At 26.2% G+C, this 18,667-nt stretch overlaps 1 protein-coding gene across 3 annotated transcripts in view; it reads right to left on the bottom strand.

The window, feature by feature from the left end:
- Positions 1–18,667, bottom strand: part of LOC105850908 (uncharacterized) — a 268,050-nt gene that overhangs the window by 17,533 nt on the left and 231,850 nt on the right. For all 3 annotated transcript variants that reach the window (XM_065813636.1, XM_065813637.1, XM_065813638.1), the window contains 12 exons: positions 16,039–16,204; positions 15,370–15,548; positions 14,759–15,073; positions 13,862–14,548; positions 13,360–13,725; positions 10,085–10,390; positions 9,845–10,009; positions 9,435–9,740; positions 8,903–9,052; positions 7,865–8,038; positions 4,602–4,772; positions 4,128–4,234 (listed from right to left, as the gene is read on the bottom strand). In XM_065813636.1, coding sequence (XP_065669708.1) covers positions 4,128–4,234; positions 4,602–4,772; positions 7,865–8,038; positions 8,903–9,052; positions 9,435–9,740; positions 9,845–10,009; positions 10,085–10,390; positions 13,360–13,725; positions 13,862–14,548; positions 14,759–15,073; positions 15,370–15,548; positions 16,039–16,204 — 3,092 coding nt within the window. The remainder of the gene's footprint in view (positions 1–4,127; positions 4,235–4,601; positions 4,773–7,864; positions 8,039–8,902; positions 9,053–9,434; positions 9,741–9,844; positions 10,010–10,084; positions 10,391–13,359; positions 13,726–13,861; positions 14,549–14,758; positions 15,074–15,369; positions 15,549–16,038; positions 16,205–18,667) is intronic.

The following is an 18,667-nucleotide window of genomic DNA, read 5'->3' as shown; positions in this document are numbered from 1 at the left end:
TTTTTTTTATTTTTTGCTTTTCATTTTTCTAATATGATGCAGAAATTTTTCATCATGCTGGAAATTTAAATGCCTGATAAAGGTGTTCTACCAATATATTGTCAGTTATCTATGCTCCTATGCAACAGTGTTAATTAGAATGGAGCAACTTGGTAATGATGGTTGTATCCATATGTTTGTGCAACTCTAATTAATCAAGAAAATCTATTTGGTGTTGCATTTAAAAACATGGCAGATATAGAGTATGAAGGAATGCCAAGCAGTTTTAAAAGGTAGGCCAACTTCTAAAATCCGTCCTTGTACGGAATACTGTTGCCATATCTGGGGCGGATCATCCAATCATGCCCTTTCTCTCTTAGATAAGGTGCAAAAACGCATTGTTAACTTAGTTGGATCTGCTCTTGCAGCCTACCTCCAACCATTACCACATCGCTGTAATGTTGGTTCTCTTTCTCTTTTCTTTAAGTACTATAAGTACTTATAGAAGAACTTTAAAGCTAGTGTCTCTTGTTCCACTTCCTTTATGTTATTTTTCTGATTCATATAATTAGCAATATTTTAATTTCTCTGTCAATCGTTATCTTGCTCTATAAACTTCATCTTTTTTCTTTCAGTAAGTTTCAACTTTAATAGTGGTTGCTTGCAGCCTTGTTGGAAATAAAGATGTCAAAAAAAAAAAAAAAAAAAATTTCTTTGTCAAAATGTCTTTGCTTGAAGGTCACAAGATGTTGAGGCAATCTTCTTTCCCATAAGAAAGTTGCAGTTTTGTTTTTGGGAGATTATGGTGCTTGAAATACATTATTAAAAATCTTTATATACCCTCAAAGTTTGAAAGTAGTTAAACAGCCTTTGAGAGTAATTACATCTACATCTGCTATTTTTGATCCCATGGTATACCTAAATTTTTTTTCAAAAAGTGATGCAGGATATCATAATCAACTGGAGCACAACCCTGACCAAGCAACTTGTGTTAAAAACTGTTTCTTTGTCTCAGTACTACAATTATAGTTTTGGTGTTAGACAAACATATTTTAGGGTAAGAAACATGTTTAGCAATATGCCATTGATGCATGATTCAAAGTCAAAAGACAGAAATAGTAGAAAATTTAAACCCAGGCAAATGTGCTGAAGAAAAACCTGATTTACTTTGTTGTGTATTTAAAATGAAACTAAAGTCCTTTTTTGATTTTTAAATCCTATTTCTCCCTTGCTGAATATGGAAAATGCACAGAAATTCCCAAAAAAAATATTCCCTATAGTGTTCCAGTTTTCTATGCTACAGATGTGTTGATAACAGGAGAGTAGTCATTATAAAAGATAATAAAATTGATAACTTTTGGGTTGTACCATATAACCCATCTAAAAAATACCAAGAGAACATAAATTTTGAAGCTAGCATAACCATTAAGTCAGTTAAGCATTTTTTTAGTATTTATATGAGTATAATTACAATGGGCATGACAACACCAATGTGTTGTTGCTATGTTTCAGCAATTAGTTTATTGTGACAAATTTTTAAATATTCCTTAAATGAAATGACACATAACATCAATCCGCTTTAAAATCAACTACCAAATGATTTATTTTGTAGATAAGGGGCAACTTAAACTATGCTGCTAGATGAGTATGATTCTGTGCTGCACTTTCTAAAGCTGCCTGAGTTTCAAAGTGGTAGGGAATTTCAACATATGACACTTTCCATATGTTGAAATTCCCCACCACTTTGTTTTTGATTGTAAACATTCGAATCGCAAAAGTTAAGCAAAAAAAGGTAACACTAAGGTGATTGTAAGGTTTTACAAAGTAAGTCAAACAAGTGATGATTTGCATACTGCTGATGGGTATAGCTTTTAATACATTTTCTTAAACAAATTTCTCAATTAGATCTATTGTAATTGGAAAACAGGTTAACTGATAGTGTTGCAAATCAGATGCCCAAACAAATTAGACAACTATTTTTCATTACTTTAACTTTCTATAAACCAAATAATCCATTATATCTTTGCAATACCATAAAGATTTCATAATCAAATCTATTATTAGCCAGAGTGGTAAAAGCTTAGCTGATTTTAATCGGCCTACTTTAGTTTTTCAGTTATGTCCCAATAAAAAATGACGGCAAAGATGTTCAGGTTTTTATTGAAGAAGCAAATTAAGGTATTAAATAATAACCAACACTAATTTGCTGATGCTAATCATCTGCAATAAGTGAACAACCTAATAATGAAAATAAAAAGTCCTAATTGTTTTTTATGGATGGTCTTGCTGGTTGAGGTAAGACATAAAATGGTGTTCATTTGAAATCTGGAACAATCTTAAATGGTTATAACACCATTGACATTTTATTTTTTTTAAAAATACATAATATTTTCAAAATGATTTACTAATAAATTACTTAAGAATACTAATGAACTACTTAAGTCTTTTTAATAAAAGTATCACTTGATTTACAATTATGTTATTTCTTTTAATAGAATCTAGTCCAAATTTTATTGATTTTGAAAGATATTGTAAAAGATTTTTACAATATCTTTCTTACAATATTCTTTCAGTCAAATTTCTTAAAACAATACACCATCCTTCTCTTTAGCTGTTTAAGACTCTGTATGCCATCTATTTTTATAAACTAATCTTTTAATAATTGACCCTCAAATCCTCAATTGGATCTGATTCTAAAACATTGGCAGGATTATCTTTTTTTAGCACAAAAATTACATTTTCTTCTTTAAAGTTATCTTGCACAGATTTAGCAAGATCCAGCTAAAATACACGGATAGTGGGAATGATGTTTTTTTTTATAAAAAACATTATTTTTTTAATACAATCTTCAAACTTTATTTATTGATTGATTGCTTTACTGTTTCTTCAGATCAAAATTTTTGATATACCTTTACAAAAAAAAGCTACCCAGGCTAAAACTTTTGGTACATTTTTTTATAATATTTAAAAGTAGAAGGACACCCTTTAATATTGCTTCTATAAAAATTATTGTTTCCATTGATTGTTGAGTGAGAAAGTGTAAAGTAAGACTCATCAATAATCCAACCATGCTTTTTAAAATTTTAATAAAGTCCTTCACATTTGCAGCTAATTTATGGTTATTAGTACTAACTGGAATCTTCAATTTCATTTTTTTTTAAATTTGACTTTTTAAAAATAATTTTATGAGCATATGAAGCCGAAATTCTGAAGATACTAGTCACATTACAAAAGAACTCCATCATGCTGATCAAGCATCAACATTATTGATTTAAATTGTTTTGAGGCATCTTAATAGCTTTTATGCTATTAAAATGCAATCAAACTTTTCTCTGTATTGCCTGTTCAAAAACAATTTGTCTAAGTTAGGCATGGTAGAGAAAGTGTTTAGTTTGGCCAAGCATGAATGCTATGAGTATGAGGAACTTGTTTTTTATTAATGAAGTTTTAGGGATCAGCATGCTAATTGAACATTCGTTTTTTTTTTACATATGATGTACATAAATTGCGCAATGTTTTTTCATGATATTGGTAAACAAAATTGACCAATGTTATTTTATGTTAATTTAGAAATAAATGTGTAGAAAAATTTATTTTGTATATTTTTTTAATAAAAATATATAATTTTATAAGTAAATGTTGCTTTGTTATGCATTTTAATTAAATTATTAATTGTTATTAGAAGTTAAGAAGATAAGAAGTATTGAACAAAGATTTTTAAATGATTTATTTTTCTATTGATTACTAAAAATTATTAAAGTAAAAAGACCATCAAAAGAATAAGTACAGAAATAATCGGTGAAGGGCACACTTACCATGATTAAATGATTAATATAGTACTACCTGTTCAAGTCCAAACAGGTAGTGCTATACTAATAGTTTAATGGAAAATAATAACTAAAATAAAAGTTTATACATCCAAAAGACCATTTTTATATTATTACAAAGATTATTGCTAAAACTCAAGTCAGAAAATAAATTTCAAAACACTTTAAAGGTTTAAAGTGGAGATTTTAGAGTATTTCAGTTTTCAGGCAATCATGAAAACTAACATCACCTGTTATCATGTGATTTTAGCTAAATTACAGTATTAAACCTAACGCTAAATTAAAAACTAAAATTAAAAAACTAATTTAAAAAAATCTTACAGATTCTTTAAACCGCTGAGCAAATGCCTGAGCTTCTTTTGAATTAATATCATACATCCTCCAATCCCAAGTTTCCAGTGTTCTCTGTGTCAAATCCACTTGAATAGCTTTTGGTTATAAATCATATTAATACTTTAAATTAATTTCTGTAGTAAATATAAGTTTATCACTTAATAGTTACTTAAATAAATAAAAAAGAACGTATAAAAATAAGATAGTGTTGTAGTAAAATAGACCTCACTTAACTGAGATCTACTTTTTTTCATTACGCAGCCGCCATGTTGATCAAGACTCAAGTTTTAAAGTTATAGAGTTTATAGAAAGTTGAAAAATCAATTTAAAAAAATTATATATTATAAGTAACATTTCTGATAGGCAGCAATTCCAGGAAGAGGTAAATGCATTAAAACTTAAGTTAAAATCATTAATAATAACTTATGAGTTTATTTTTATATACAAAATTTATGTACATACATGTGCAATTTTGAAGGTAACACGGCATTATCGTTATATCACTGCCATTGCAATCTTTTCCCCTCAATGCAGGTACTGGATTGTTGCAGTAACGTCTACTTATGCTTACTCCTTCTCCACATGGTCTACTGCATATTGACCAATCAGTCCAGTTTGAGTAACCACCATCAACTAGACCAAAATTATTTCTGAATTATTTATTATACTTTTATTGTATTATATATATTTGTATTATATAGATTTTTAAATGTATATATACATTAAGGTATATCATACTCATGCATGTTCTAGTTGAGATTCAGTATGTATTCATAAAACTTTAATTGAATGGTGCAACTTTTTTTTGGTTAAAAAACAAGTCTTGGTTCGGGTAATATGTATTTCTTGCTACTGGGAAAATTTTCTTGTGTTACTACTGGGAAAATTTTTTTTTTTATAAAAATATTGTGATTTTTCCCAAAATGTTGACTATTTATGTTCCAAATGTACAAAATAAATATTTATAATATTTTTTAACCCTATGATTTAGTATAATAAAATGTTTTTTATTTGCTCGTTAGTATTCTAAATTAATTATGAATATGATAATAACTATTAGAGATTTATTTTCAAATTATATTACTCCCGCATTTTTATCTTTCAAGTTCAGATTTATTCATTTAAGATTTCAATTCATTCAAAATAAAAAAATCTAGGACGTCTTGGAGGTCCTAGAAAGTTCCATCAAAATTTTCATTATTGTCTGCAACAATGTCTTGATCTGCAACGAGAAAAAAAACTAGTTTATAAAAAAAATCAATTTATCAATGCAGGGAACTTTTTCTGAAGTTGCTCATAAAATTTTGGAATGTAGGTTTATTTCTAACACAGTTTAAATAGCCTATATTTTTTGTACTTAAGTTATAGACCCACAACTCAGCAGAGGTTGGTATGCATTCTCTAAGATGTCTTGTAACAAAATTCAAAATGTCAAACAAAACACAAAGGCAACTTAAACTTGATAAACTTTTGGACATTACATTTGTGTAATTGCATGTAATTGCAGAGTTCTTTACTGCAGTGAAAATGAAAAGAAAAAAAGTCTTGCAAAGAATCTTCTGATGACAGTGCTCATTGCTTTAAATACTTAAATTTAAGAATCTCACAAAAAGAGATTATTTGGATTAAAATCTAGCAAGAAAAACAATGCAGTGTTTCATCTATGCACGAGTTGGGTTTGGATGTTAAAGAAATTGCCAAGCTTCAAAAAATGATCAAAAACTTGCACAAGTCAAATGATCAATGAATAAAATATTATTGAGTCATCGATAACATTTTATCCAACCACTATTAGATTTGATGCTAAAAATATGGATGTCGCAATAAAAATAAATATTACTGTTGATATGGTCAGTGATAGTAAAGAGGACTTAACATTAGAAAAACAAGAAAATTATCTTAGGCAAAACTAAATTGATATTATTAAGGTTGCCATTGTTTCTGTCTTCAGATTTGGTGTGTTATCAACTGCTATTGTTATTATCATTGATGGTCTACTAAAATATACTATGAAAGCAGGAAAACTTGCTAAAGATAAAAAACAATGTCATGTAATAGAATGAAAGTTTTTTTGTTTAAAAGAAGTTTTTAAGAATATAAGAGTAGAGAAAAATTTAGGTTCTGAAAGAAATTTTCTTTGTGATGGCCCTTGGGTAGAAATCTTAGAAATCTACCCTTGGGTAGAAATCGTGATTTTCTTTGTGATGACCCTTGAGTAGAAATATTTTATCTTCCTGTCGACAAATGTGCTTCTTACATAACTTCGTGGATTCAGGCTGGCATGAAATCTTTTCTTCCCTCTCGACGATTCCAGGTCAAGCCTCACTCTCCTCCATGGTTTTTCTCACACTATGTCACCGTTACTTCCATATTTATCAGCAAAACAATTCTCCAGAAAACAGACGTCTGTTTATTACTGCTAAAAACAATTCTAAAAAGGTTTTGTTTAACGCCAAAACCTGCTACTCTCAGGTCATGAAATCTCTTATCTTATCTCAAAAATTAGGCTATCGTGACTTCTGGAGGATCTTTAATAATATCAATAATAAGTGCACATCTATAATTCCACCTCTCTTGTATGGTTCTGACTTTGTCACCTCACCTAAAGACAAAGCCGAATTGTTTGCTAAAAACTTTTCATCAATATCATCTATTGATTCCACTAGTTGTGTTCTACCTGATATTGCCAACAAACAGGTTGATCCATTGCTTGACATTCATATCACTCCAGCATCTGTATCTAAAGTGATTTCCTGCCTAGACTCTTCTACAGCTTGTGGCCCAGACAACATGCTTGTTATTGTCTTGCAGAAGTGTTCTCCGGAGCTGTTGTCTATACTCTCAAAACTATTTAACAAGTGCTTATCAGAGTCTTGTTTTCCAGCTTGCTGGAAAGCGGCATCTGTTATCCCTATCTTCAAAAATTCCGAAGAGCGATCTGATTCGTCTAACTACCATCTCATAAGTCTTCTTCCTATCATAAGCAAGGTTTTTGAATCTTTAATTAATAAACACTTAATTTCTCATCTTGAATTTAATAACTTACATTCTGACCATCATTATGGATTTCGATCTTCTCGTTCTACAGCTGATTTGCGAACAGTAATAACCAATAGGTTTTGGGGTGGGGAGGGTGGAGTGGGGGTGGGGGGGTGGGTCTAGACAATAATTCTAAAGGATCAATGATAATTTTATCTGTTTTATTACTCATGGTTACTTTTTTTCTTTATAAAGTTTTAATTTTTACTAATAACATTCCAAAATTTTTTAAAAACTAAACCCTCATTCAAAAAGATTGATTTTTTAGTAATACCGAAATTTAAAACTTCATGTCCAAAACTTTTTAAAAATTAAATTATAATTTAAAAAGATTAATTTTATAGAAATACATTAACTTTAAAACCTATTTCCTAATAGCTAAACATTATTAGTTTACTAAAATATTATCAAAGTTGAATTCCCCATACCCAAATACACAGGAATCCAAGTATGCAAGCTAACTTGTTAAAATTTTTGACTCAAATATGATATACAGTGCATATATCATATTTGAGTCAATATACATTTATATATATATATATATATATATATATATATATATATATATATATATATATATATATATATATACATAGATGTAGTTTTTGATTTCATGAAAATTTTAAATATTAAGGATACCTTTGTTAAATTTTAATCATAAGAAGAATTAATGAAGATAATTATACCTGGGCAAGGAAATGCATTGCACTCTGGTTTTTCATCTTTCTGAACTCCTTGACATGGTGTACCACTTCCAACTGTAGATGGATTGTTACAATCTCTAGTTCTTATTTGATATCCATATCCACAAGTGGTGTTGCATTCAGAATAGTTTCCCCAACTTCCCCATTCTCCATCAACTAATAACAAAAGAACAAATTAAATCAGAAATTTCAATGTAGTAAATATATATTTATTCAACATAAAAATCTAAACAAAAAAAATTCACAAATAATCATTAGTATTTTATAAATATTTTTTAAATTTAAATCATAATAAAGAAAATACCTAGTAAAGAATGCAATGCTTTCAAAAATCAAAATGCAATAGAATATACTTTCAATTATAAGTAATTTAAAATCCTCAAAAATAAAAATCTCTTTCGCTTTAATACTTTAGACTAATATCCCACTAACAGGTTTACTTGTATGTAACTTTTTTTTAACAGTTTAGTTTTATTACATACAAAAAAGCATACTGAAAAATGTTGTAGAAAGAATCAGACTGTTTACTTGATTTAAATGATATAAGTAAAAATCTAAAAAGTAAAGTAATTTCCTTTTTGCATTTTAAGGTAAAAAGTGTTGGTATTTAGGGATGCTATAACTTTAATAGATCAGTGTATGTAATATCTATACAAGCCAAAGTAACAAACAAATATAAATAGAGACACTAAAAAACTGGTTCCATCAGCAAACATGCTGATTAATTGAAAATTATGGTGGCAATTTAAACAAGATACCAAAAAAATATGCAGGGGGGGGGGGTAATCAAACAGCATTTCTGACAATTATATTTGCATCAATAATAAAAATTCTTTTATATTGTATTCATTAACCTAATTAATATATTTAAAAAAATAAGTCAGAGGAAAATTAATATATGCATAATATTTAATACATAAATTTGTTAATAAAATTTAAATTTTAAAACTTTAACTTAATATAAAGTTTAAATAAGAAAACCAACAGATTAAATGGTTTGGAATGTGTTAAAATAATAACCTGGACATAATGGAACATCGCAGGGACGGGTTTCTTTAGAGTTTCCAGTACAAGTTCCAAGACAATTCCTCTTTCTAACTTGTACACTCGTGTTTCCACAGGTCTCTGAGCAAAAACTCCAATGAGCCCATTTTGTAAATCCATAATCATCTAAAAATGTTTAAAATTTATCTATTTTATATAAAAACAAAACAATACTTTTAGAGTTCAACAATCACCAATTATTTTAATGATGAAAGAATTTTAAATTTGTTATATTTAAAATAATCAAAAAAATAAATGACATATTTTTATATAAACATTTTTTAATCTTCAAACATACAAAGAATCAAAGTACAATAATGTAAACAATTAAGTACAACAATGGAATAAATGATTGAAATCAATTATTGATTTAATAATAACAATGAGTTATTAACAATTATGTAAGAAAATGATCTTACATACAAATATCAAACTTGTATAAAACAATGCATCTAATGAACATGGAACTAAAATACATCCAGTGAACATATAACACACAAAATGTTACCTGGACTGATACAATTACACAATCTGTGCATGTTTGGTTGATTAAAAGTACTTTTACTCTCACAAGGAACTTCATCTGGAATGTTGATGTAACCTAGACAAACACCTGTACTGTTGTCGAAACTTGGATCTAAATCAGAACTGTAGACTTTGTTAGCCAAACTAATTTTACATTTAATTGGTATAACTGCATCCAGAAAAAGAGATGCATCATTATATGGTTTTAAATAAAAAGGTGAACATATATAATTGTTCCGAGCACATACAGCTGTACAGTTTGTTTGACCTTCACTTCCCAAAATAAAACCTTAATGTAAATATAAAATATGTTAAGAACGGTTTTAGTAAAATAATTCTTAATTACAATTTACTTCAAAAACAATATATGAACATTTTTATAAATTATTTTACCCGAACACCTTGCCAGTTGACAAGGTGTGAATTCTAAGTTACTCCCAAAGCAATCATAACCTCCCTCAGTATGTGGTGTGCAAATTCTTGTTCTTATCATCTGACCTTGATCACACGTCTTACTACATGCTCCCCATTTCGACCATCCTAACCAATATCCATCGGCTAAAATATAATATCAATAATAACAAAGTTAGTAAATAATCATGATAATTAGTTAGCAAAACTATAAGCACGTACTGAATCCCATAGCACTTGCAAGAATATAGATCTTCTTTCCACATCCTGCTTTGTTACATGCAGCAACACTAACATTGTGAGTGCTTCCACGATCTAAGTCAGTTAAATTAAACTCAAGGACTAAAAGATTTGTGTGGTTGAAGCATACTTCTTTTCCAATGATGTTATTGTCTAATATCTGACTACGACAGACTATATATTGAGTAATTATCCCATTACTCTTCTTAATAGGAACACTGCTCCAGTTAACTGTTATGACACTTACATTGTCACTTGAACATGATATTAAACTTGGTGCCTCTGAATCTAAATTAAATTATAAACAGCATAAAAGTTATAATAAATAAAGTATCAACTTTTTGTCCGTCAAGGTTTGTGTTTTAGAGTTAAAAAGTTAAGAGAGAGGGTTGTAACCGCAATAAAGTAGCCTCCTCAACTGTGGCCCTTTTAGCCTATGGAACTGAAAAACATATAAAAACAAATAATAAATCAGAAAGGATTGATTCAACAATTTTAAAAAACTTTCCCAGTTACACCATATGCTTATGAGGAAGACCAGTGCAAAAGAATTTATCTAAATTAGAGTATTTCTGTTATAATGGTTAAGAAATCACAGAACAAAAAAAGTTTAAAATCTGTATTGATTGCCAGAGAGTAAATTGTTGTATGACTCAAGATATTAACTGTTTGTTAATCATTTAAATAAACTTTTACCTAATAATAATAAATTGAATGGGCAATAGGTATAGGGGTTAGAGCAACTTTCAAAGTTTTTACAATAAGAACTACAAGTGCTTTCAGTTTCAGATAAGCATTAAATAGTTTAGAGATGGAAAGTTCTCAAAAAGACAATTGTAAGACCGTAAAAGAAATACTTTGGTACAGGATCTGTAAAAAAGTTTAAATAACTTTAACAATTAAAGCTGGAATAATGTGAATAAATAACTGTGGATTGTAATCTGTGTTTCTTTGGACTGACTAGAAATGTGTAGTTATTAGTTTCAAGAGATGAGTTAGAGAAAAATATTTTTACAATTAGTTCTGTCCTAACCTTGGGTGAGGCAATAGGGTTGTGTGTGAGAGAAAATTTTAGACATTAATAACTATATTAATAAAATGTATCAATAACTTTATAAAGATTTTTAATTTGCAACTGTTAATGGAATCAGCTATTGGAATAAAGTCTTCTTCAAGACAGTAGCTGGATGGAATTTACATCATCCTCATATGAGTATTTTTTATTGAGAAACTATCTTTAACCTTTCTTATCCAAGAACCATAAAGGAAGAATATATTTCAAGTCAGAGTTAAAAGGCATCACAACATGTGGCAGACTATACTGGATTACACTTTACCAGCAGGAGGGTGATCATGATGCTTATAATTCTGAACCAATCTGAAACGTCAGGAACTATATAAAACACCAGAAACCAGTACTACAACTCCAGGTATTATGAAAAGCATTAGAAACCAGATAAAAATTCCAAAACTACATCACAAAATAGAAAATATATAAAATGACATCTATATGAATACTCTATATGAAACTATAATAATCTGTATGAACTAAATGACATCTATATGAATAATCTATATGAAACTATATTACCCCAAATAGTGGAACTCTTTATATAATTTCATAAAAAACTTGAAAATAATGAAAAACCTGAAATATAATAAAGTATACAAAACATTTGGAACTTTATAAAAACATCAAGAACTATATGAAATACCAGGAACAATATAAAATAACAGGAGCAATAAAAAATATATGAAACTACACAAGATACATAAACTACATGATATAGAAGGAACTATTAATAGAAAAAAGAATTGTATGAAATACAAAATACTAAATGGGAATTATTCAAATTATTAAAAACTCTACAAATATACACATTTATTTTTGATATGGAAAACCATTTTTCCAACAGCAGATATAAAGTAGGTTTTTTTAACTTTTTAAAAAGTAAACTTTTTAAACAGAGCTATTTAAAAATATAAGTAGCTTCTGAGACATTTACAAAAATTCTGTTATTCAGAAAAAAAATTGTCCCAAAAGTTATGATATTTAGAATTCTTTCACAAATTTTTTTTATTTAGAAAAAAGATTTACAGATTATTTAACCCAAATACATAAGTTTTTCTAACTGATAGGGACTAAATAATATTAAGTATAACAAGTTACACTATCATATATATGATATATATATATATATATATATATATATAAATATATATATATATATATATATATATATATATATATATATATATATATATAATTATATAAATATATATATATATATATATATATATATATATATATATATATATATATATATATATATATAATATATATATATATAATTAAACTCATAAAGTAATTACTCCTTTGAATTAAAATAAGTTATTTTCAAAAAAATATTTCTTATCAAGAAATATTATTCTTTGCATATATATGTGTTGGTTAGAATCAGTGGTCAATTTTTATTCAACTTGTGTTTTTTAAAGGTTTATTATTTCATTATTATCATTGTTCTTTACAATAACATTGCAAATGGTAGAAGTGTTTATTTAATAATAATTGAGAAAAGAAAAAAATAAAAATCATTTTAAAACATAATTTAAAAAAAATAAAATAATAAAGTAAAAACCCGAATAAAGGATATAAATAATCGAAGAAAACAAAAACAAGAAAAAAAAGAGTGAAACAAATAAAAACAAAATTTAAATGAAAATAAAGTTTGTAAATGGAAATTAATAATAAAAAAAACTACAGAATTTTCTACCAGAAATATTTAATGTTGTTAGAAGAAAAGGAAGAAAATAATTCAATTTTTTTTTGTTTAGTACATTGATTATATTGTAGTGTATTTTTTTTGTATTGTTATATGTCAATTTTTGTGTTAGAGTAATGCTGAATGAAATAATTTTTTTACAATTTTAGATTGTCGATTGAATTTTGCAATTTTATTTGCATAATGTTTGTTGTTATTTGTGTTGCTTTTTATACATGCTACTGTTCACTGTCATTTATTTAATATATATATATATATATATATATATATATATATATATATATATATATATATATATATATATATATATATATATATATATATATATATATATATATATATATATATATATATATATATGACGAATAATATATAGCTTAATATTGTTATAAGAAATATTTAAATATAAAAACAAAAAACATACAAAAGCAACAGAAATACCATAATTTAAAAATAATATATTTTAATACTCACAATATTCTTCTGTAACAATTTGATAAATATCACTTAAAGGACCATAACCAATTGAGTTAAAATATTGTAGCTCTACATTATATACAAATGATGGAAGCAAATATTCAAACAAAATATTTACTGAACCACTGTACAAATCAATGGGAGTAAAATAAAAATCAAACTCTTCAAAGTATGGATCGTATGTTAAAGATCGATGCTGCAGTCTTGATGTTTTAAAAGAAGAGTTTGCTATAGAAATGTTCCTTATGGTTGCTTTAATGCCTAAAACTACACCATTCATATCATAACGATCAGGAGGCAGTATTGTAAAACGTCCAGTAAAAGATGTCATATCAATGTTTGGCATTGGAACAGCATCAGGTTCTTAAATATATATTTAAAAAAAATATGTTAGTAAAAAATGGGAAATCAAAAAATAATAAACTATATTTATTACAATTTTTTTTTTAATTATAAAAGTAGAACTTTATTGAGTACTAGCAATAAATAAAAATTGTACCAGCTTCAGGAGTGTAAATACATTCTTCAGAACTATAAGGTCCAGTTCCATTATTATTTATTGCTGCAACTTGACAACAAATTATCTCATAATTATGCAAATTAAAATACATTACTGAAAGATCTGAAGTAATATTTTTCAGGGAGCCTGATTGTTCTCCTGAGCATTTAAGAGTGTAGCTTTCTAAAATTCCATTAGCACAACTTTCATCTAGTGCATTCCATGATACAACCACAGCTACATTAGGTTCATTTTGTAAGTAAAGTGAGTTAGGTGAACAACTTGGTATGTCAGAGTATGTAGTAAAAAAAACTGGATTTGAAATATTACCACAACCATATTCGTTGCAGGGTTGAATTGAAACTTTATAACTTGTATAAGGATGTAATCCCATCAGAGTTAATTTATTATTAGTAGTTTGATTAAGAAATCTCAATAATTTGTTATCATCACATATTACAGATTTTTCAGCATAATCTTCAATTGAAAATTCAAAATTAAACATTATATTACGATAATTTAAATCAATAGGTCCAGGATCATAACTTCCTGTAACATATACATTAAATAACCATGACTTGTTGACTCCTCTAAAATATGTAGGATCAAAACTGTCAGGAAGAATGACAGCCGTTCTTGGATTAACAAGATAATATGCTTTAATAACTGGATTTACACAGTCTGGTTCTACAAATATTATTCAAAAGTTTTTATCGTAACAATAAGGATTAAAAAAATAACCCTAAAACTTTGCAAATTAAAAAAAAAAAGTCCTAAAGCTTTGCAAGTTTTTTTCTTTAAGTTTAAAAAATAAAACTTTATTTAATAGAAATATAATTAGTTTAAAGATGAAATCTTACTCAAAGTATAAAAGAATTTATTTATTAAAATACTTACTTGTAAGAGGACTAAGAAAACATATTTTAGGACTTGCAGGACCTAGTGCAACAGAATAGGCATTCACATAAGCGATATAAACATGACATTGGGTTGCATTTTTCAAAATGTATTGATTATTACTAACATTAATGGTATTAAAAGAATCAGCTGCAATTGATAATGAATTCTTTAACATTCCGTAGTTTAAGCGGTAAGACCCGGGTGCTTTAACATCATTCCAGACATCTATATCATTTTCAAGAGATTGCCAATTAAATAAAATTTCAGAGTCGTTGAAACTTGCATTTAAACCATCAGGTGCAATATCAGGTGCTTTAAAAATTATTAATAAAATACATGTAGTTGAACTGAATTAAAATAGTTTGGCTACAACAAATAATAATATTAATAATATTTATATAACAATACTAACTAATTTAATGTTTATACTTAATGATATCTATAACTATTTGTTAAAAGTAAATTTAACTCAATTTTTTTTCATAACATTTTTTCTCAAAAATATTATTATCACTTTAGTTACCAGTTTTACTAATAACAAGTGGATTCAATAAATAAAGGATAAAAGATTAAAAATATCAATTCATTGTAATTTATTATTTAGTTACCAGTGCTCTGAGTTCTAATAACAACAAAACGTGCAACACCAATTCCATTTCCACCTTGAGTTGTACCATAAGCAATAATACATAGTTGTAAAAAAGGAAAATCAGAGGTGTCAAAAATCACACGTAATTTTTCAGGATTTGTTATTGTATAATATGTAATAATATAATGGTTTAATTTGCTAAAACAACAAGTTAAAAATAAAGTTAAAAATAAATTTTTACAAATTTTAAATCGAACTTAATTAATTACAATTGTAATTTTAAAAAGTTAAAATAAATTAATTTATTTTGAAAATTTATCATATTACAAATATAATATCTATATATTTACTTTTTTCTTTATTTTTCGCTATTTATACTTTTTTATGTTATTTTAAGTAATTATTTATGCAACTATGTTAAAAATAAATTGGCTACAATTACAATTATAAAAGAGCTAATTATTTTAAAAATATTATAAAACAATAAAATGTAATATATATTATTATATGTAATATATATTATAATTATATATATGTAGTATATATTATAATTATATATATGTAATATATATTATAAAGATAATGTTATAATAAAATGTAATACTATAAATATAGCATAAATATACTTTTTTCTTTTTATTCTTTGCTATTTATATTTTTGAAAATGTATTCAAAACAAAATTTAAACCTTTCTCTGCTATTACAATTATCATCTGGCAACTTTATTCTGTATATCAAGTTGTAGCTATATGGAACTCCAATCCAATTTTGTGCATTTATTTTACCAATGTCGCATCTCATAGTTTTATTTACTTGGTTAACTGAACAATTCAAACTAGGAGACTCAACAGGTTCTAAGGTAAAACATACTTTGTTATGTAAAAGGGTTTGTTTATTTAAAATTCAAAAATAAATTTAGAAAAAATATTTTACAATATGAATTATTTATAACATATGCTGATAACATATTACCAATTGTAAATTGAAAATAAATCAAAATTTCTGAATAAATCATTTTGTTTAAATGATTTATGTTATAATTATATGATTTTATTAAAAAACTCACTCACCCCTGAAAAGAGGTTAGTGTAAGGGTGAAAAACTTATGCAACAACCCGTGGCTAGTAAATATGTAAGTGAATTGAGATAAAAATCCTTAAAGAGAAGACATAATAGAGTTAAAAAAACTATAAGACTATTTATCTATGTTTATCTGCCTTTGTCTACCTTTATCTCCTAAAGATAAAGTAATTTTTTACATGCTAACTTCCTAACTTTTATAGTTTACATGTAAACACCACTTTTGAATTTTCAGTGTATATTATGAAATGCAACCACTATTCTTAAAATTTATTTTTAACACCATTATGAATATATATGCTATATATAAAGTTAATATATCACTAATTTGGAACAAACTAACTTTCCACGCTCTTTCAGTTCATAGTTTTTAAACTAACTACTAAATATGTTCAATTTGTTTAGCATAAAAAAATTGAAAAAAATTGAAAAGAACTTTTTCAACTTTAATTCAATAATAACATTCTAAATGACTTTCTAAATAAATGCTTCACTAAAAAAGAATTTTTATAAAAAATTTTTTTAACCATGTATTTCTTTAAATTGTTTAATATAAAAATATACATTAAAATAAAAATTCCTCTCTTTTAAAAGCAGACTAGATTCTTGGTTGGTTGAAAATTTTGGAATTAAAATTTTTTAAAATCATTGTTAATGGCTTTCTATGTGTATGTATAAAACGCATTTTCACTAAAACCATTTTCTTAAAAATGAGATAGAGGCAAAAAATGAACTTTTACTTGTATTAACATAAAATATTAACACTTTTTTCCTAATCAAAAAAAAACTACCCCCTCCCTGGTGCATATAAAAAATTTTAAAAATTGCTAACAGTAAAAAATGCTACTTTTGTTATATTCACTTAGTGCTATGCGCTGGTGCAATAACACATATGATAGAAAGCATGTACATCTTTTTGTTTCTCTATTGAATGAATCTAATTTTGAGTTTAATAGATGTAATATAAAAAAGTTACAAGGCTTCAAATTATTATTAACTTTGCTCAAGATTCAAAAGTATTAGTGCTCAATCCTTACAATGTATTGAAAATAGCTAGATCATTTCAGCCATCGGTGTAGAAAAGAAACTAGATAGCTAGATTATTTCAACCATTGGTATAGAAAAGAAACTAGATAGCTGACTCAGCTAAGTAAAGTAATTAAAGTTTGCATAAAAATCACGCATTAATTTTGCCTATTTTCTTACCAATGGTTTTCTTACCTACTCTTTCAACAAATTGACTCATATAAACATGATTTAACTTTTAAAAGTCATTAACGACAATTTAGTTCTTTTAATAAATCAATAAATTATTTAATATATCTTTTATTGAAAAACATATTTAAATATATCTATTATTGAAAAAATTTGTTTTTGGTATTTATTTGTTAGAACTTACACATTAAAAATATATGGAATATATTTTTATGGGATATGCTCTAATAAAGACTAAATATAGTAATTACTATGTTACTTCTTTAAAATTATTCATTACTATTGTAATAAATAAAATTCAGCAAATTAAGAACAAGTTTAGAAATAGTTTTATTTATAATAGAAACAGTTAATTTGATACTCAAAGAAGACCATACAGGTCTTGTCACCGAGAACCGCTATTGAAGAACTTTGAACTTAATTTGGATTTTAGAAAAAACAAAAATAAATAAATACAAATTTTAAAATTTTCTTTAGTATAGTTACACATTTTGTTCATATATCAATTTCACATTTATATGTCAAAAATTGTAACTAATTCATTCTTATAAGTGATAATTTTTTTCTTCTAAAATATTTAAAATATTTCGAATAAAATATTCGATTTAAAATATTTCAAATAAAATATTCGATTTAAAATATTTCGAATAAAATATTCGAAAAATATTGTGTTATTTATCATTTTATCACTATATATTATTGCCAAACTTAGTTTTACTAGTAGTAGTATTGATACTCATTTGTGCGTGTTTGCACAAAACCCGCAGCAGCCATTGAATCAAAGATAATAGCAAGAAAGAGTCTCTCAACACTTTTTTATAAGAAAATTTGAACGAAAAATGCAAATATCTAACTCATATAAATTTTAAGATAAAGTTTCTTAAAGGTTTACAATTTACTTTTCAAGTTTTCTACAAGTAAGTTTAGTTCGCTTAAAGAAAAGGAGAATGTAATATGTATATATATTTAGAATACAATAAACTATAAAATTAACTATAAAATTGTTTTGTATTGCATTATAA

Source organism: Hydra vulgaris, chromosome 12 (genome assembly GCF_038396675.1).
Source record: "Hydra vulgaris chromosome 12, alternate assembly HydraT2T_AEP".
Lineage (NCBI taxonomy): Eukaryota > Metazoa > Cnidaria > Hydrozoa > Anthoathecata > Hydridae > Hydra > Hydra vulgaris.
Note: the sequence above shows the minus strand (reverse complement) of the source record. Positions and strands in the feature narration are given on the sequence as shown.